Below are 21249 nucleotides of genomic sequence, written 5' to 3'. Positions count from 1 at the left end.
TCACGATCCTATCAAATTCTGAAACAATTAGCAAGAAACAATCAGTAATTATTGTTAATTTAATTGTTATCATACAATTTAAAATGAAATAATGGAAAAAGGTTTGAGTTTAATTGTTTAACTAAATTCCTATTTCAGTCTAATTATGATCAAGATACAATCACCTTAATCATTAAGATTTTACTGTCTATTGATAATGAAAATATTTCTAAATTAATTACAATTGAATCAAATTGATTAACTTCCTATTGGATCGGATATTAATCATCAATTTACTGTTTTAATCAACTGAAATTAAGATTCGTTGATTGTGGCAATTAAACAGTTGATTCAATTCATTGGAAACCAGAAGCAAAAGATTGAATTGAAAAAAGATCACCAATAAGCCTAAACTTTACAATCAACGAAGAAAAAAGTTAAATCAACAATCAAGTTTCCTGTGAGAATTGATTGTAATCAAGATTCAGATGGAGAAAAAGAAAATCAGATTAATCATAATCGATATCATCGAAATGATAGATTTTCGATTATCCAGAAAAAGAACTTCAATAAAGTTCAACAGAATTCGTTAAGTTTTCGATGATGCTAATTGTTGATCTTATCGACACAAATGATGAGGAAAATAGATGATGATGAACATTGGAAACTCGAAGGTTGGTTCGAGAGCGTCGATAACAAGTTCCTGAAGATGATGAAATGAAGAAGAAGAAGAAGAAGAAAAAAAATCAAATGGAAAAGTTTTGGCTTCTAAATTGTGAACAATCAATAAACAATCAAAGACTCGCATGAGGAGATGCAAAAAATGGTTACAAAAAAGTGAACAATTAAAAACAATAAATGTATCGATTTGATTAGTGATAAAAGTGTTTGGATTACATTTTGCAAATGCTTTTTACCTTAAAATAACATCAACAGGTAACAACTCAGGTAATCGTTGATGTTAAGTTTACATGATGAAGTGTGAAAGTGAACGCGATTGTAACGGTAAAAAAAGAGCTCGAACTCGTCGACAAAAAGTTCAGAACCGGATACTAACCTTACCTTGTGGTTGTAACTCCTCCAAAAACACTCATTCACACCCTACCCACCCTCACTTTAACTCTCTCTCTCTCTCTCCACTCTCTCACTCTATCTTATTTTCCCTCTCCCACTCTTCCTCTTTAACGAGGGAGATTAAATCTCACTTGAGATTCAGATTAAGATTATATTCATCTCCATCCTAAGCCTAACAATCATTCCATTCCTTAAATCAACGTTGATTGTTGACAATAACAATTTACTAATAGAATCATTGATTTGATTAATCATCATATTTACATGATTCTTTGAACAATTGAAACGACCAGTTTTCCATATTAAATCAATTTGATATTATGTTCGTAATCCTTTAATCCTGTTAATCCTTTTCTGCTGATTTTATTGTTACATCATCGAGATAATTTTGTTATTAACAATTAACTTCGGTGTGGATTTTGTTTCCATAATGTTCATAGCAATTTGTTTCGGACTAATTTTAATTGTTCAAGTTTCATCAAATCAAAACCATAGAGGAAATGACAATGAAAAGGTGAGTTAATCAGTTAATTGTGATTAACTTTTCCTATTACAATTAGCCCCTTGTCGTTATGATTATTATATCATATTGAGATTATATAATCAAATTGTTTGCAATTTAGTTTCAACGATTTAATTTAGCTACAGATTTAAATTGTTTGCAACAAACATAAAATTAGATTTTGATTTAATTTCAATACTTTAATTTGGTTTAGTTAATTTTTTCTTATTCTGATTGCTGATGAAATCAAAGCTTAATCCGATTCTCAATATTCTTATATGATGATGATTAACTGTTAATTGTGAATCAACAATTTAAACAGAAAATTGTGTTTGCATGTTGATCGTAGATTGATATTCATAATTTTCATAACCTGGAAACAATCAGAACGACAATTAGATTGGCAATAATCAGCTAATCATTTGAGTTAACGTGATTAAAAGTGTTAATGATTAACTAAAAATCGGGAAACAATCAACCGCCAAATTGTTTATCTGTTTACCAAATAATCAAATCAAATTGTTTTCCGGTTATTGATTATCTCCTAAATTGTTGGATAACTTTTGTTTCAATTTTTAATTGTTGAAAATCAACAACCAAATCAGCTGATGATCAGATTTATTGATTTGCCTGATAATTAATTAGACCACATTACCAACAGTTAAGCTTTTAAATCACCATTGGAATTTAATTATTATTGTTAATTTAGTTGTTGATTTTTCAATTGTTTTGGTGAGAAAAGTTTTCATTCAAGATTACGAGTTGATTGTTTACTAATTGCTGCTAAATTGTCACCGTAAAAACTTGTAACCATCAATTGATAACAACAATTAAAAAGGATTTCACGGTCTGATGTATTTAATTGTGACTTTTTTTAGTTAATTGTTGAAGTTATTATTTACCTTTAACCACCAATTTAGCCTTTAATTGTTGTTCATCAATTGTTACCAATCAATTGATTGTTAATAGTTGAACTCAACATTCATTGATCATCAATTAAAAGTAATTAAAATCAACATATATCATTGATAATTCAGTTAATTGTTAGGTATATTTAATCAATATTAAGATGATTAAAAATAGACAATTAATAATTTACTGTTATATTAACATTCAAATGATTAAGATACTATTGGATTAACTTTAATTGTGTATCAATATAAAATGAAATTTGCTAATTGTAGTTGATTAACTGTTAATTTTAACCGTTAAAAAGATCAGCCCTTTGGCAATTAAAACCTTGAATTGTTGATTAAATCATCATAATGATTTACTGGATTAAATCAACTAAGAATTAAAATTAGATATTGGTGATTAGGTTAATTGCCCTGGAGAAGGTAAAAATGATTAGTGAAATAAATTGATTAACTGTTGTTAATTAACCTGAGCAGAGACTTAATTTAAATTTTGATTAATCCAGATGATCATAATTCAGTCATTTGAATTAACTATTATTACCCTCAAGTAATTAAATGTTGTCATGATTAATTTCATATTGTTAATCTGACAGTCAAAGAGTGTTGATTAGCTTCAATGATTTAATTAACTCAACCGAATCATAATTAACAATTTAATCTGCTAAATTTGGTAAAATTATTGATAATCAATCAATTTTGTGAATCAATTTCAGTTTTTTATTGATCAACTTGTCGATATACTTAATGATTAGGCTTAATTACAATGATTAAGATCTAGAATCAATCAATAACAATTAAGAATTATAATTAACCTTGACATAAGATTTGATATGAAACAATTTAGTTATTATAATTAACTGATTTTTGTTGGGATAATTAAGATAAATAGTGAAAGATTTAAATTCTAGATTAGATTGAGATTATGATTAGTAAATTGTAATCAAATAGTTCATCTGATTATCACTACAATTAACCTATTGTGAAGGTCAATTTAGATACCCAATGATTTGAATGATATCCGATATCTCAATCAACCTAATTAGTTAATTATAACGATCAATAAATTAAGTTAATTCCGTTTATATTTTCAACAATTAACTAATTGTAAACAATTTGAGACAATATTATGTAATCAGTGCTAAAAAATTGTCTACTTTTTAATCATTGATCACGAATAGATTACAATTTTTTAATTGTACCGATTGGCAAGTTAAATCATGATAGTGATTAAGTTAATCATCTTCATCATTTTTATCCTACTATTTGATTAACAATCACAAAACAATTAAAACAAATTGCTAAATGATTTCCTCCTTGAAATGGTTCAACTAATTTCATTGAGATTTTTTTTCAATTGATTAACTTAATCTTCTTGATTAACTAATTAACCATTAAGATCAAGAAAGTTAATTGTGAACTTGATTTGATTTGAGTTCACCTTTCAAATAATTAGTTATTCACAAGGGTGAACTTAATTGTTTCACCATCTTTGATTGTTAGGTCTTAAGTTAATCACAATTAACTAATCATCCAATTGTAATTTCAACCTTGTTGGGATAATTAAAAATGAACAATTAACTTTTTGTTTTCAACTCTTTGATTTTAATTAATTTCACAATTTAATCAATGATATTTTCAATTATTATTATTGTTGTGATTGATTGTTGATTAATCTCAATACCGAGGACAAACAATTAACCAATTGTAATCCGATTTGATTATAAAGTGTTGGTTGATCATCTTTAATCATTAAATTGTCTTCACCTTCACTTGTCACAATTAAACTGATTGAAATGATTTGAACAATTTATTGTTTATCTAAATAGTTTCCCAATCAATATTTACAATTAAAGTCTAAATGATAATTAGTCTAATCAAGACACATAATCACAATTAACTTTAATCACCTTCAGTTGAACTTGAACTTAACTCTATGTTGTTAATTGTTGACCAATAAAATGTTTGTTTGTTAATATTGATCATGACAATTAGTTAATTGTCTCTCACCTCGTGATTCAATAATTAACCGTTAATCATGATTGAAAACCTTTAATTGTATTTTGATTTGAATCTTAATAACAATCATATAAATTAAACTTTCCAATGAAAGTTTGACAATCAAAATGATTTACTAATTGTAAACTTAAACTAATCAAAGATAACTTTGTATGATCAAAGATAATGATTAATTAACTTTGATTGTTGAAGATTGTAATTAAAATTGTTGTCCAATTTAATTAGGTTAGTGGGAAAATTGTTTCAATTATTTTTTGTTCAATTGTGATTCTGGTCAATCAACAATTAAGATCAACAATTAATTAATTAGCTCATACCTATTGGAATAAAGTTTTTAATTAACAAAAATTGATTCTCAACAAGTTTAATTGATTAAAACCGGAAGGTAGACAATTAATTAATCATTGATTTTAACTACTGATCACATTTTAATTGTTGTTGATATTTCAAGTTGATGATTGATTTGATTTTAATTTTCCTTGTTAATCATTTCAATTAATAATCAATATTGCAAATTGATTACTTATTGATTAAGTGTGTTAATTGTTTTTAATTTTAATCACTAATTAACCAACGATATTGATATGATAACAATTAAATCAGCTGAAGGTTCAGATTTGATTGATAACCTTACCAAACAATTTGAATGACAATTTAATCATAATTAAGGGTAAATTGTTGCTGATTGATATTACACTTAATTAGTATTATGATTAAGAGGAAAACTTTTTAAAACAATTGAACATCATTAATAAATTGGTCACAATTAAGTGTCTCATTTAAATTGTGTTAACGAAAGGAAAATATAATCAATTTTTTTTCGATACCAAAATTTAAATCAATTGTTGATACGAAAATTAAATTAATTGTTAATCATTTTTCCCCCAAGATTAGAATCAACTTTAATTTTCTCATAAATTGTTAATCATTAACGTTAATCATCATGATCAACAATCAGATCAAATCAAATTGTCACATAATAACATTTACATGTTAGGCTAATGAGCTTTTCTGATCTGTTAATTGTAAAGTTAATCATCAACAATTTATATAAATATTATTATGGATTAACATTAACCCACAATCGGGAATCAGTTTAATTGTGCTCAGTGATCAATGGTTAATCTGGTCACAATTTAATCTTGGGATTAGTTTGATTAACTCTTTTTCAGATTGATTAACTTAATCATGAATATTTTGTGATCTGCCAATTGATTATCTGATCAGGAAACTGATTAGCTTTGGCAAAGTTTAATTGTTGATGAGTGGAAAACAATTAAGCATCATCATCAATCTTGGCAAAATGATTATTCCAGGAAGAATCAGAATTAAGAAATTAATTCCAAACAATTAAGCCTTTTGAACTAAATTTAAAACTTTCAAAATGAAAGTAAGAGTAACAATTAAAAACTAAATGATTAGTTGATTGTGATTCCCATTGATTTAATCGAGATTTCATATTGAAAAAAAAAATGTTTATTCTTATTGATTGTTAATCGTAATTTTTTTGCCTTCAACAATCAACTGATTGTTGCTTATTTATGGGAACATAATTTTTTCAATTGTTCAATTGAAGATCTCACAATTAACGATCATTTTGTTTACTAAATGATTCGTTGATTTGAATTATGGAAACAAAAATGATTAATTTTTTTCGTTTTCTTTTTTTAATTTATCTATTTTTGTGGTTAATTAGTTGGAGATTAATTATAAAGCTTTAAATGACGATAAAATTAAGAAACCTTATCAATTTGGATACGAGATTGAAGATGGTCAAGGTAACCTTCAGCATCGGCACGAGGAGAGCGACGGGGACGGAGCCAAGGTCGGATCTTATGGTTACGTTGACGCTAACGGGATCTACCGAAAGGTTGAATATATCGCCGATAAAAATGGTTTCCGTGTCAAGATGAGCTCGAATGAGCCTGGAATCGAGGGCTACAATACACCGTCGATCTCAATGATAACGAAACCTTTTACTAACGAAGTGACCACTCCCGTTTCCGTTGGACTATTGAAACATAATGTACTTGGAGATGAAGAGGTTACCGCTCTTGGTCCCAGCATTGAACATGTTAGATCGAAGCCTAAAGCGGTTAAAGATCACAATTTACGAATGAAAGATGATCACAATAGTGAAGGTCGACATCGTGAACATTATCCTGAACCACGAAATAATCATCACGTTGAAAGAGAAAAGGTCAATTCGAAGAGGAAAAATTCTGAAAAAAATCGGCAACTTGATTCTAACAGGAGAGCTTACGAAAATGCTTTCAACTCTTTCATTGATCGACCTCCGCCACCTCCAACTCCGCCTCGACCTGAGACACCGACAAGATTATTTTCTACACCAAAATCAAGCCGATCAAAAGTTTCCGAGGCTGAAGCTCATTATCAATCGGAAGCCGCTGACTGGTCACCAAGACATCAAGATCCACCAAGCGAGCATCAGGTCAAATCAAGTAGTAATCGAGTTAGCATTGATAAACCTCAGCGATATTCAACCTTAGCACCAACTTCACCTGATTATGAGCACCGGTCAGCTTACGACTCGAAAGTTAAAACAAAACAAGATGCGCTCCCTAAGCCCGATGTCAATGAGGGTCATCGATATTACCACCAAGCCCTCGAAAGGCCCAAATCAAAGGTACACTACCCAGAGGGCAATTATCGCGATGTGAAGAAACCAAGACAACCAGAAAAAGGAGTAGAATGGATTTCCCATGAAAATCAGAAGCAAAAGTCCAACTCGTTGAGGTCAAAGTCGGACAATCGGTGGTACAGTAATAACAATGATCAAGGTAAACGCAACGATCAACGATCAAAGCAGCAACAATTAAAACCAAATCAACGTCCAACGGAACCAAACAATTACCAAAGAGCAAGAGACAATCACCATCATTACCAATCGCATCATCCAACTCAATTACCTTCGCCGCCAGCGCCTAAGGTCAACTACGATATTCCTGAATTCCCGCTACCGGTTATGCGTTTCCACCAATCATCCGATTCATTGGAATCAACTGAACGCAAGCCAACCTCAGGTCAAGATACAAGTGACTCGTATTCAAGTGAACACGGAAACGGGAATCATATAAAATCCTCGAATCATAATTCCGGTGAGAAAAATGTTCATCACCAACAGAAAAACATTGATTCTTCTGAATATACTATTCCTCACCATGGATATCTGAATCAGGGATCGGCTGAAAAACACAGCCCACACCAGCCCCAAGTTCATCTGCCCCTACCACCACCTCCATCAGCTTATTCATCTCAACCTTCACCCTCTCAGCATCTTCATCACTCATCTCTCAAGTCCAACAATCAACGCGGCTCAGTGACCAGAAAAAGACCAGCAGCTTATCCGCCAACCGAAAACTATCAAAATCCAATGAACCAGATTATCTCCTCAAATGAACAACAACACCCGATGACTGATCTAATTCCGAAAGTATTTTATCATGAAAATTCTGGTTCTAGTGAATCATCATCCGTATCATCATCCAATGAGCTAAACCATCAACCTAATCAATATCAGAATCGTGATTGGTATTCATTTGAAGGTGACCAACAATCAACTGGACCTCGAGAACCAGTTTACATCAATAAAATGCCGGCCACAAGTCAAGAGGTTGACCATAGATCGTCAAACGGATTAACCGTTAATCCACATGAAGGTAAACAGTTAATCCTTTCCACAAGGGAGGATAACTCAGCTTCCAATTCAAATGAAAGGTCAAGGGAAACCTTAACTTCATCATCATCTTCAGCTGAAGCTTATGCAACATTCAAAAACGGATTAAAGGGATTAGTCCCGTTAATCAGGAAGAATCAAGATAATCCTTATATTCAAAGTGACCATCATCTGATGGAGCCCTCGGAAAGGGTCAGTTTGATTGTTAATAATCCAGGTAAACAAAACTCTTCCCCCCAATCAACCACTTCCTCTTCCGGTGCTCCAATTCTCATATATAAAGATTAATGACTAATCCAATTAATCCGAATCTCTTTTTTTTTCATTTGTATTAATCTTATTCTTGTGTAAATAATTAACTAATTGTGCTAAATTGATATTGTTGTTTACCCTTTGGTAAAACACAAATGATTAATTGTAATTGTAATTGTAATTTATTGTCTTAATTGTAACTGTTGATTGTAATCCGGTTTATTTTTACCTTTGATTGTTTCATAACTTTTTGTCTTTACGATTGTCACTTGATTGTTGCTTGATTGTCAACCATTTTTCAATGATTAAAAATCTATAGTAACAATTTAATTCCGTGTACAATATTAATTTATAGTTAATCAATTGATTGACAATTAAAACAGTCAAAGATAAATGTTATTCAGATTGTTGGAATGAAAATATTATGACAATTAACTGATTATCGTTTATAACTGATTAGCCATTTGCAGCTGATTGTCACAACTAATTAATTATCTCTTCTTGATTAATCGTTTTGTTTATATTCGGTTAATTGTTGATCTTAATTCTGAAACTCTAATTGTGGCAATAATTTACTAATTCACCTTTTCTAACAAAGATTTTGTAATCAGTTGGGCTGATGACGATTAACTAATCATTTAGCATTGGCTAGTATATAAGAGAGTGCAATTGGTTAACAGCAATTTATTTTTTCTCACAATTAACTTTTAATAGTTGTAATTAACTCTCAATTTAATTATGAAACTTTCACTTATTTGTCTTGCTCTTTTTGCTGTGGCTTCTTTGTCATCAGGTAAGTTAATTGTTAGAATTTAATTTTGGTCTAATTGATTGAAATAAATTTTTTTTTTCGAAGCTCATTTGATCCGAACTCGAACTGGATCATGTAATTCTGGTGGAGTTGGTGTTGGTGTTGGTACCGGTGGAGTTGGTGTTAGTGTGAATGGACGACGAGGTTTAGGTGGTGTCAGTGTTGGTGTTGGTACTGGTGGTCTCGGCGTTCGACGAGGTACCAGTGTTGATGTAAATATCGGAGGTCGAGGTTCCGGTGGACGAGGTGTTAGTGTTGGTGTTGGAGGAATCGGTTTAGGTTTCGGAATTGGAGGCCGAGGAGGTTCCCGAGGTGGAGGCCGAGGAGGTGTCAGCATTGGTGCCGGTGGAAATGGTAACGGTAACGGTAATGGTGAAGGTCAAGGAAACGGTGGACAAGGAGGTTCAGGTCGAATTACCCTTCCCGGTGGACAAGGAGGTTATCGACCAGAAAATGGTGGACGAGGTGGTTCAGGTATCGGTGAAGGAAGCTCCGGTGGAGTTATCCTCGGCGGAGGACAAGGGTCAAACAATGGAAACGCTGGTGCTGGTGTAAACTCTGGACGTGGCGGAGCTTCAGCTGGTGCTTCAAGTGGATCTCAAGGAGGAAATGCCGGAGCTAATGTTGGTATCGGTGGAGGACGAGGCTCATCTGCTTTCGGATCTCGAAGTGATTCTGAATCTACCAACGCTGGTCGTCTTAACGCTTACCGAAACGACTTAGATGCTTCACGATCAAGTGGCTCTGGTTTCAATGATAACTCACAAGCCATGAGAGGTTTCGATAATTCTGGTTCAACCTTCTCAACTGAATCCAACCGAGCCGCTAATAACCGAGAATTCAGACCTGATGGTTTCTTCTCAGACTCTTCTCTCTCATCTTCAGACAAAGCTTCAGGATCTCAATTCCGAAACACCGGATTCGATGCCAATGCTGCCCAACGATCTGGTTTCGCTTTCGATAACGAAAACCTTAAATCCTCACAAGCTGGACTCAATTCCGATTTCTTTAATCAAAACAAAAACTCTGCTTCAGCTTACGGAGTAACCGCCTAATTGTTGTAATCAGATAACTAATTGAACAATTAAATATAACTGATTGAGAAATATTAATATTTGTATCTTGTATAAGTTCAAAATTTACCATTGAAAAGATTAAAATTCTTTGCCAATAACTTTTCTCGTTCACACAATCAAATTGAATCGGTTGCGATCAAGTAATTGAAACTGTCCGCCGATTGTGGCTTCAGATTTCTTAGTCTAAGTCAATATCATGACCTCTAGTCCACGATAGCGTGGGTTAGGGGGTAATTAGACAGTTTTAAGCGATCGGCTATGAGTTTCTCGCTGAGACATTGATCATTACAAGTAATTGTGGAAATTGACTCCAATTAAGTTCTCAATGGGGTAAAGAGTTGATAATTATATCGAGAAATCAGCTGTTGATGACATGGTGGAATCTTGAGGGACAGGGGGAAAAATTTCGATCGAAAAAATCGACTTTGAACATTTCGATTTGTTGAACTTTCTGTTTTTGATCGTTTATTTATCAACTAATTATGAGTAATACAAAAAATGATTTTCGATATCGATTATAAATTGACCCAACAATCAATGGCTAAAACATAATTAATCTTAGATTAATTGACAACAATTGAGTAATCATTCAGTTGATCACACGACAATTAACCTTAAATGTGTTTCTAACGAGAGTTGATCATCGGATCAGATATAAAGTATAAATAGAAACAATTTGTTAATCACAATCTAATTGTTCACCATTCAGATAACATTGAAAATCTCAAATTAAACTTTTGTTTCTAAAAATTTTATCGAAATGAAAATTTTCGTTGTTATTTGTGTTCTTGCATTGGCTGGATTATCGTCAGGTAAGTAATTAACGATCGGTAATCTAGTTAATTAAGTTTGGTTACTAACGACTTGTTATCTGATTGATTTAGCTACTTTATCAAGAAGACGACAAAGACAAGCTTATGAATCTGGTGTAGTTTCTGGTATCGGAATCGGTAAATCAATTCGAGGACGAGGTGATGGTCAAGGTAATGCTGGTGCCAATGCCGGTGCTGGTTCTGGCGCTGGTGGTGCTAATGCCAACGCAGGTCTTAGTGGAGGACGAGGTCCAGCCTCAGCTGGAGCCAAAGCAAGCTCAGAATTGACCAACTCTGGTAACGTCAATTCTTATCGAAACGATTTGGACAGATCTCGATCATCAGGCTCTGGTTTCTACGATAACAACCAAGCTTCACGAGGTTTCGACAATTCTGGTTCATCTTTCAACAACGAAAATGACCGATTCAATAGACAACCTGGTTTCAACGGTGGTTTCGATTCTGGTTCTATTGATCGATCATCTGGTTCAAATTACCGAAACACTGGTTTCGATAATAGTGCTTCTCAAAAAGGTGGATACAATTTCGACAATGACCAACTTCGATCTTCACAAGCTGGAATTGATTCCAATTACTTTAATCAAGCCAAAAATAACGCTGAAGTTTATGCAAGACGAAATTAAACTGTAACCTAATCAATAATGATTCTCAAAAATAAACTGAATTCTAACTTTTCATTTGTCTATTCATACGTATTTGACACTGTCGATTTGTTCTTAGAATTAATCTTACAAATCTAAATATTATAAATCTAAAGATGGCACTATATTAATGGCCAATGTGAGGTCAACGATTACAACTACAGTACAACCTATTGGCTAAACATAAGCTGATTGGCTTAAGTTGTATTCTGTCACCAAAGAAATCATTCGGAAACACTTTTGTCGTTTTGAAATTATTGCCTAGGGGTAAAACTGATGAGGAATGATCAATGCAGAGAGAGAGAGAGAGAGAGAGAGAGAGAGAGAGAGAGAGAGAGAGAGAGAGAGAGTTTCGATCGAAACTTTTTTCAAATATTATAATAGTCGCAAAGAGATGGAGAAAAAGGACTTTTTTCTGTCCCCATCACGAACTTTTCGGACTTCGACTGCTTATTATTACGTTATTTGTATTAACATTAGACAAAAGCAGAAAAGCTTACCTATTGTATTTACCTTACTGTCAAAATGTTGTCGTATCCTTTTGGAATATAATTAAGATGAAATTGATTAATCACATTAATCACATGATTAGTCTGTCAATTGCAATTTATTCTTGCGAGCATTTTTTTACTAACTTTTAGTACAGTGTAGTTAGTTTGATTCAATTGATTCACTTTTTTTCTCTGATTCCATTTGAGCCTAATCCAATGGTCAGTTTCACTTATCGATTAGTCAAAAGGCTTAATTGACAATCAAATAGGAGTCTTAATTGTTGTTGCAAAAAAAACTCGATAACCTTTAGATGATCTCAATCAACTTTGTTATTGAATTGATACAAATTGACAATTAATCATAGGCAAATGTCATCATTATTGTAACGTGTTAATTGTAAATGCTAAGAGTTATCATTAGCTATTTGCAGGTTAATTGTTATTAATCATCTTGTTTACCAATTAACTAAAAAGTACAACAATTGATTAGATATTGTTAAGCTGATCATACCACAGAATATCAAATTAATTATTACAATCAAACTGGTTGCCAGGGGAAAGTTAAAGTTGATTTTGGATAGATAATCATAAGTTACAGTCAGAAATTACATGATTAATTAGTTTAAGCTTAGATGATTAGCTGATTGTCGCTTGTATATAAATCCAAAGTAATTGTTGAATCGTATTCATTTAATTTAGCAAATCAGTTGTGTAATCAAGTAAATCTTTTTGATTAAAACTCAAGAGAAAAATATCAATATGAAATTAATTGTTAGCTTAATTGTTGCTCTTTGTTTAATCTCAATCGCAACAGGTAAAGTATTTCATTGTTAATGATTAACTTTGCGATCAAACTAATTGATTGTTGATGTTTAATTTGAATAGGAACCGTTTTACTCCGAAGACGGGAACAAGCATATCGAAAGGGAATCGCTGATGGAATTGACATTGGATACAATTATAATCGTGGAGGTCGAAATGACCGATATCGTGATAATGATGATTATCTTTACTATGGTCGACCCTCCACCGGTCCAAGTTCAGCTGGTTCATTTGCTGGACCTGATTCAAGTTCCGCTGGAGTTACTCTTGGTTCTGGTACTCGAGGTACTTCACTTGGTGCTCGAGCTGGTTCAGATCAATCATATGGCTCATTACGAACCAATTCTGAAGCTTATGGAAACAATTAAGGAATAATTAAGATCATTTCTTGTATTTTTTACTAATTACCTCAATCATTCGAACAATAAACTTAATTAAGACTCTTAAAAATAGTTCTAAACCTCTTTCAATCATATCGACGTTTATCAGAAGAAAATGTCAACACATTGGGATTCGATGCAACTATTGTCCAAATGTCTCTTTCAGAGGTTCGAATATTTTTTACACAGTAGATTCAATCGAAAGAGAAGGTTTTTCGACCACTCTATCTAAAATGATCTAGCATTTGATATTCTATTAATATGATATCATTCGTTGATTAGTGTGTTTTTGATGAGTTAAAGGGCGTGAACTTGACCTTTGGTGCTGAGCTTTCGATGAAAATTTTATTTATTAGACTAGGATTAAGATCGATTTTCAATATTCTGGAATATTTGTTAAGAATTTATTCTATCCAGTAATTTTCATGACTCCAAATTGCAAAAACTTTTCATCAAAATAATTCAGAGTTTCCTGAAGAAAAAGTGAATTTATTAACAAAAGTCACAATAGAATGAAATTTGCAGGAATTGTAAAGCTCAGACCGAAAGTACCGGGAATCAATTGATCACAATTAGTTCGAGAATGGATGAAGATAATTTTTCTCACAATAAATCACACGAATCAGTATTAATTAGCCTACATAATTAGTACGTTTTCAATAAACGTTCAAGAATCTCAAGATCTTAATCCTCAATTGAATGAGCATTAACTAGCTTTAGTTCAGAAAATACTCTTTCACATGGTAATAGATGATGCGACCACCAATCGCATTGAACGGAATTCTTCATTCAGAATTTTTTATGACAAAAGTCCGAAATAAACATGGTACGATTGAGATATTATTATAAATATTTGCTTATGAATTTCATTGATCTAAATAGGGCTTTGTATTTCCGAATAGTCAAATAATATTGATCAGTGAGCAAATTAATCAATTTGACAGCAAATATTAATACATAATTGTATAAACGAGTTCACGAATCGTCTCATGAACAATGGTGAGATTCATAGACCGATTCCATTAGATCATGAGCAGCCTATGAAATTCAATAGAAACTGTCAAGATGATCCATAACTTTACTTTGTCAATGGCTCGAACTAGTGAATTTAGATGATCAAATTGTTAATTATTGATAACAATTGTCTTTTTTTGGTTTATAAAAGCTGATTAAGTTCAAGTAATTATCTAATTCAATGATTGATTAGCTGTTTTCTGAATCATCGACTGGTATTTGACCTTTGATAACAGCCAATAACCAAAAGACAATTGAAATCAAATTAAAGATGAATTGATTAACGGTAGGCAATTAATCAAATCATTGATCAGTAATCAAAAAAATGCTCTCTGTTGCTAATCGATAGATAATCAGATATTAATATAAAAAGAAACAATTTTCTCATCACAATCTAATTGTTCATCATTGAGATAACATTGATACAGTTTGAAGCTATCAACTATAATCAACTACAATCAAAATAAATTGTGATAATAAAAATCTAATCGAGATGAAATTTTCACTGCTATTTGTGTTCTCGCATTAGCTGGATTATCATCAGGTAAGTGATTAGCTAATTCCTATCGAGTACTGATAACTAATTGTTTCTATTTGATGATTGTTTAGCTACTTTTATCCGACGACAACATGGACAAGGCAGTTCTGGTGCTGGAGTTAATGTGAACTTCGGTCTCAATGGAGGACGAAGCTCGAGCGGAGGCAACGCTGGTTCCTCGGCTGGTTTATCAAACACTGGTGCTAATGTAAATATTGGACGTGGTGCTCAAGGAGGAGCTGGAAATGTTGGTGTTAATGTTGGTATCTCCGGAGGACGAGGCTCAGCTGGAGCACGAGGAAGTTCAGATTCCACAAGCTCTGGTAACTTTAATAATTTCCGAAACGAACAAGATCAATCTCGATCATCAGGCTCTGGTTTCCATGATAATAATCAAGCTTCACGAGGTTATGATAATTCTGGTTCTTCTTTCAATAATCAAAATGACCGATACAATCGACAATCTGGTCTTGGAGGTGGTGCTGTCTCCGTCGATAGATATGGAAATGGTCAAAAAGGCTCTTCAGGAAGTGTCAATATTGGTTTAGGATCAGGTTCTGGCTCTAACTCTGGTTCTGGTTCTGGTTCAGGTAGAGGAAACAGCGGATCAGGTATTGGCTTCGGTCTCAGTCTTGGTCTTGGAGGACAAGGAGGCTCTTCCAGTGGTATTAGTCTTGGTGGTGGACAAAGTGGATCACGAGGACAAACTCAAGTTGGTACTAACTCAGGATCTGGTTCACAAGGAGGATCAAACAATGGAGCTCAAAGTGGTTCTAATGCCGGTTCGAATGCTGGTGGAAACAGTGGATTAAATATCGGAATTGGTGGACAAAGAGGTGGACAAGGAAATAGTAACTCAGGAGCTAATTCTGGTTTTGAATTTGGTATCGGCAGCTTGAGTAATGCAGGCCGAGGTGGTTCAGGTATCGGTCAAGGAAGCTCAGGAGGAGTTCAATTCCCTGGTGGACAAGGAGGTGGCAGCTTGAGCAATGCAGGCCGTGGTGGTTCAAGTATCGGTGAAGGAAGCTCAGGAGGAGTTATCCTCGGTGGTGGACGAGGAAACAATGGAGGTCGAGGACATGGATCTGGAGCCACAATTGGACAAGGAAGCTCAGGTGGAGTTATCATCGGCGGTGGACAAGGTTCAAACAATGGAAACGCTGGTGCTGGCGCTTCAAGCGGATCTCAAGGAGGTTCAAGTGGAATTAACCTTCCCGGTGGACAAGGAGGTTATCGACCAGGAAATGGTGGACGAGGTGGTTCAGGTATCGGTCAAGGAAGCTCCGGTGGAGTTATCATCGGTGGTGGACAAGGTATTGGACAAGGAAGCTCAGGTGGAATTACCCTTCCCGGTGGACAAGGAGGTTATCGACCAGAAAACGGAGGCCAAGGCGGTTCAGGTATCGGTCAAGGAAGCTCCGGTGGAGTTATCATCGGTGGTAACGGTAATGGTGAAGGTCAAGGAAACGGAGGATCTGGAATCAGTATCGGACAAGGAAGCTCAGGTGGAATTACCCTTCCCGGTGGACAAGGAGGTTACCGACCAGAAAATAGTGGACGAGGTGGTTCAGGTATTGGTGAAGGAAGCTCAGGTGGAGTTATCCTCGGCGGTGGACAAGGTTCAAACAATGGAAACGCTGGTGCTGGCGCTTCAAGCGGATCTCAAGGAGGAAATGCTGGAGCTAATGTTGGTATTAGTGGAGGTCGAGGCTCAGCTGGATCACGTGGTAGCTCAGAATCCACAAAATCTGGTAACCTCAACGCTTACCAAAACGATTTGGACAAATCTCGATCAGCAGGCGCTGGTTTCTACGATAACAACCAAGCTTCACGAGGTTTCGACAATTCTGGTTCAAATTTCAACAACGAAAATGACCGATTCAATAAACAATACAACTTCGGTAGTGGTTCAGAATCTGGATCATCTGATCGATCATCCGGTGCTAATTTCCACAATGCTGGGTTCGATAATAATGCCGCACAAAAAGGAGGTTTCAATTTCGAAAATGATCAACTTCGAGCTTCTCAATCTGGTCTTAACGCTGGTTTCTTTGATCAGTCCAGAAATAATGCCGATTCTTTTGCAAACTTATACTAAACCCGATAAATTGATCATCTCATAAACTGTGTTCTAATGATTAACACTAAATTTGATGTTATTTTATTTACTTTGAATGAATTTGATTCGAATTAAAAATCATAATTAAAACCAACTAATCTCATCTTCGCTTACTTGTTTACCAATTTAAAGCAAAATTTATAAACTCACGACCTTAGAACCAAATTTTCATTCAACGATCGACTCTTAGGTCTGATTCAAAATCAATCAAAAACTAAATGATAATAAATCACAATAAATTCGCTCAAAAGATTGTAGGAACCATCAAATAGGAAGATCAAATTTTCCAAGGAAGAAGCGAAATAAAAATTGATGTCAGAATTTTCGGTAAAACTGACCAAAATTTTCGTAAATAAACTTGTACCACAATCAATTTTTCCTCGAAAAAACCAGTCGATTCAAATGATCATAATTTTCGTCACTGACGATGATCAGTACATTTGATTACGCTGATTTTGTTGATTCGAATAGTAATTTTGATCTAATTTTGGGACTGTACCTTTTCGCACGTTCTACTGATGATATTCGAACTTTTGTTCGAAATTTTCTTTCATTTGATAGTTAATGGTGAAAATAGAAATCGATACAATATCAGAGCACAATCGACAAATGATCTCGAATGACGAAACATAGAATCGCTAAATAAATTGATATCGAATGTACTTTTTCATGGTAGAACCTAAATTCGAGAAAGGCCACGATAACATGAACATATTTCGAATATAGAAAGCCAGAACTTCGTTGTATCGCCAATTACATTATACAATTTTCATTTTTTCCATTCGAAATTTGCATTATCTGTAATATCTCAGATCGTTTTCTCAATTCAACTTATACTCGAATTTCTGATCCAACTCATTATATTCTTTGCATCATTTGTAACAATTAATACAATTGAAAAGAAAACCACTTAATCACACTGATTAATTAGCGACGTCATTCATATACAATGAACTCTTATTCTGATTCTCATTTTAAACGATAATAAAGTTATATCATTTTCGATCTCATATTTATCGTTGGTCAGTTGGAATCCTTTTCGATTATTAAATTTTGAATTCTGGACTGTTGATCTTTTATACGATTGATACTATTATTTACAAAGAAAAGCACAATCAATTTGTAAGCAAGACAATCAATTCTAATCAAGATGATTGTTACGAAATTTCACCTGAAATTTCATGATATTGTTTCCGAATGTAATTAGATTAATTTAATTATTGTTCCTGTTATTATCCTTTGGAAATATTGATACGCACACATCGTAATTGGGAAAATAATGATAAATTGTTATAATTGTTTCATGAGGAATCAGCTAAATACGTAGAAGCTAATTAATCGGTAAAGGTATAAAAGTGGATCAAATAATTAATTTCGCCTTCATTTTATCATCTCCACTATTGGTTTGTAGTAATTTCTCATCTTTATATTGATTAATAATCTAATTAGAAATGAAAGTTTTCTCTGTAGTTTGTGTTCTTTCGTGGGCTATTTTGGCCTCAGGTAGGAACAAATTTTCGAATTTTTTTTTGTTCGATTAACTTGATTTTCTGACCTTTTTGATCTTTTAGCTAATTACGACGGCCGACGTTCTGGTGTCGGTGCTGGTATTGTGTCCAATGATAACTTTAACGGTGTTGGTGTAGGTTTTGGATCTGAAGGCCGAGGAGGTCGAGGAAATGGTTTCGGGGTTGGTGTCGGAGTGACCAAAGATGGTTATGGTGAGCCCGATGGATTTGCTGTTAAAATTGGAGGCGGTGGACGAGGTCGAGGTGAATCCGATGATTACTCTAGAGGTAACAATGGAGGCGGTGGTGGTTTCCTTGGATCTATTCTTGGTGGAGCCGCTTCTATTGGTACTGGTGCTATTCGAACCATTTTCGGTGGCGGTAATGGCGGTCGACGAGAACGTGTCGTTGAACGGGAACAACCACAACAACAACCTCAAGTTATTTACGTTGAACGTGAACGACAACCTTCCCCTCCCCCACAGGTCATCTATGTTGACCGAAATGGTAACTCCGGTTCCAACGGTGGATATCAAAATGGTGGAAACGGTGGATATCAAAGCGGAGGAAATGGTGGTTACCAAGGTGGAAACGGTGATCAATCTGGTGGCTCATCGAATGGTGGTGGATTCAGCGGATCTGCTAATTCTGGCTCATCAGCTAATGTTGATGCCAATGGCGGTGGTTACAATGGCGGCTCAGTTTCTGGCTCAGCCAATTCAAACTCAAATGCTGGAGTTAACTACAATGGTGCTGGAAACGGAAACCTCAGAGCTTCAGCTTCATCTAATTCAAATGCTAATGTTGAATTGGGCTATTAAATTGTAACTAAATTGTCATTAAAGAGCAACAATTAACCTCTAAATAAAATCAATCAATATTTCTTATTTTTCTCTTATCTAATTGTTTCAATCAATCAATGATAATCTTAACCTTTCGATATAAAATTAATATGAAACTCATTTTGACCAAAATTATCCAACTGATTAACTTAATCATAAACTTAATCTCTCAATCATTTAATTTGATCCACTAATTGATTAATCGGTGCACTTTAGGTTAAACAAATTGCGGCAATTAAATTGTGGTTTGAATGTTGATTGAGATGATTTTCCAATTCAAATCATGATTTACTTTTGTTGATTAAATTTAACGAGATAATTGAATTGAAATTTATATCGATTAGTTGATTAACTTGATATAGAAAAAACAATTAACTAATTATCGTTATGACGTTAATAAGATAATTTGAAAAGCACCTTTGATTATAACAATTAACCAAATGTCAATAAATCACCTGATTGTTATTAATCTTGATTAAAGACAATGATTGATAGAGATAATTTAATCAAGGTGATTGGAGTGATTAGAATTTTTTAATTGTGATTACAGTAACTATGAAAAATTAAATTCTGTTGATTAATTTGATTGGAAAAATTAATTTCTCCAACCTTGATTACTTTAAATGAAACTAAACAATAGTAGTGTCACTTAATTATCATTTTGATTGATTAACTGGATCAAATTGTTCAGGTTTCCAATCTTAGAGTTGATTAAATTAAACTAGACAATTAAAAGATGAGCTGATTGTTTAAATTAATGATCAATTAAAATGCTGAGAAATAATTAGAAGCCGCTGAGTTTTTGTCTCCATTTAAAAATTGGTATAAAAATGGTTGTTAATTGTTGGAGAAATGATCAAATCTAATCTACTCTTTAAAGTTAACAATTAGTAAATCAGTTGATTTGTTAATCACTTCCAATCGTTCAAGATGAAATCTTTCGTTGCAATTTGTGTCCTTTCCTTTGCCATTTCGACTTCAGGTAAGTTTCGAGGATTCGAGAAAAGTTTTTGTTTGGTTGTTCGAAAAGAAAAATTAACTAATTGTCAATTTCTAAATTGTAGCTTCACCGATTCTCGGACCAATTGCTGATACTATTTTCGGTACTGCAGCAAATGCTTTAAATGCCGTTACTGGAACTGCATCAGGTCTGATTGGAGGTGCTCTTAATGCCGTCGGTGATGTTGCTAAAGGTGCTGCGAATATCGAGTTCGCTAAAGGTCATGCCCTCCAATCAGCTGTTAATGGTGTTGCGGGTCTCGGAAGTGGTGTATTGGGAACTGGGGCACTTAATGGTCCAGGGCCGATGATGGGACCCGGTGTTCCTGGTTCTTATGTTAATATCGAATCAAATTCTCGAGGTTATGATAATAGCGCTTCGGCTGCAAGTCATTCTTATGAAAAGACTCACACCTCGTTCACTGATGGACCTGGAGGTGTCCAGGGAACAAGTTTATCGGCCTCAGGACAAATCAACAATGCTCATACTCGATCAATGGGCTACGATGATTCAAATCGATTCCAAGCCGGATATGGTTACTAATTAAATCGTTACGACAAAAAAAAAACCAACAAACCATTGAAAATGGAGAATCAAAATTGAATTTTCAATTTTTTCCATTGTATTAACCGAATTTTCAAAGAAATAAAAGATAATCAATGATTAGATAGACGTCGAAAATAATCAATTGTCTTCAAATCAAGTTAATCATCCTGATAATCAACTAAACCCACAAA

At 33.8% G+C, this 21249-nt stretch overlaps 7 protein-coding genes across 7 annotated transcripts; all 7 read left to right on the top strand.

Moving 5' to 3' along the window:
* The first annotated feature begins 1167 nt into the window (after positions 1-1167).
* Positions 1168-8761, top strand: LOC128397239 (myb-like protein AA). Its single transcript, XM_053357947.1, has 2 exons — positions 1168-1567; positions 6185-8761. The coding sequence occupies exons 1-2, from the start codon at positions 1484-1486 to the stop codon at positions 8471-8473; spliced, it is 2373 nt and encodes a 790-aa protein (XP_053213922.1). The 5' UTR covers positions 1168-1483; the 3' UTR covers positions 8474-8761.
* Positions 8762-9069: 308 nt separating this feature from the next.
* LOC128397251 (uncharacterized) lies at positions 9070-10422 on the top strand. The gene is made up of 2 exons (XM_053357959.1): positions 9070-9230; positions 9294-10422. Exons 1-2 carry the CDS (start codon positions 9176-9178, stop codon positions 10301-10303), a joined length of 1065 nt encoding a protein of 354 aa, XP_053213934.1. The 5' UTR covers positions 9070-9175; the 3' UTR covers positions 10304-10422.
* Positions 10423-10977: 555 nt separating this feature from the next.
* Positions 10978-11822, top strand: LOC128397266 (probable ATP-dependent RNA helicase ddx42). The gene is made up of 2 exons (XM_053357976.1): positions 10978-11136; positions 11209-11822. The coding sequence occupies exons 1-2, from the start codon at positions 11085-11087 to the stop codon at positions 11778-11780; spliced, it is 624 nt and encodes a 207-aa protein (XP_053213951.1). The 5' UTR covers positions 10978-11084; the 3' UTR covers positions 11781-11822.
* Positions 11823-12947: 1125 nt separating this feature from the next.
* Positions 12948-13561, top strand: LOC128397275 (uncharacterized). Its single transcript, XM_053357988.1, has 2 exons — positions 12948-13103; positions 13175-13561. Exons 1-2 carry the CDS (start codon positions 13049-13051, stop codon positions 13477-13479), a joined length of 360 nt encoding a protein of 119 aa, XP_053213963.1. The 5' UTR covers positions 12948-13048; the 3' UTR covers positions 13480-13561.
* A 683-nt stretch (positions 13562-14244) lies between these two features.
* On the top strand, positions 14245-17260 carry LOC128397028 (uncharacterized). The gene is made up of 3 exons (XM_053357693.1): positions 14245-14317; positions 15115-16075; positions 16160-17260. Exons 1-3 carry the CDS (start codon positions 14245-14247, stop codon positions 17139-17141), a joined length of 2016 nt encoding a protein of 671 aa, XP_053213668.1. The 3' UTR covers positions 17142-17260.
* A 1244-nt stretch (positions 17261-18504) lies between these two features.
* On the top strand, positions 18505-19568 carry LOC128397261 (circumsporozoite protein-like). Its single transcript, XM_053357971.1, has 2 exons — positions 18505-18665; positions 18734-19568. The coding sequence occupies exons 1-2, from the start codon at positions 18614-18616 to the stop codon at positions 19489-19491; spliced, it is 810 nt and encodes a 269-aa protein (XP_053213946.1). The 5' UTR covers positions 18505-18613; the 3' UTR covers positions 19492-19568.
* Positions 19569-20316: 748 nt separating this feature from the next.
* On the top strand, positions 20317-21196 carry LOC128397270 (uncharacterized). The gene is made up of 2 exons (XM_053357982.1): positions 20317-20494; positions 20577-21196. Exons 1-2 carry the CDS (start codon positions 20443-20445, stop codon positions 21053-21055), a joined length of 531 nt encoding a protein of 176 aa, XP_053213957.1. The 5' UTR covers positions 20317-20442; the 3' UTR covers positions 21056-21196.
* The last annotated feature ends 53 nt before the right edge of the window (positions 21197-21249 follow it).

Source organism: Panonychus citri, unplaced genomic scaffold (assembly GCF_014898815.1).
Source record: "Panonychus citri isolate SS breed McGregor unplaced genomic scaffold, ASM1489881v1 Contig00028, whole genome shotgun sequence".
Taxonomy (NCBI): domain Eukaryota; kingdom Metazoa; phylum Arthropoda; class Arachnida; order Trombidiformes; family Tetranychidae; genus Panonychus; species Panonychus citri.
The sequence above is the reverse complement of the archived record's forward strand: the minus strand, read 5'-3'. Positions and strand labels throughout refer to the sequence as shown.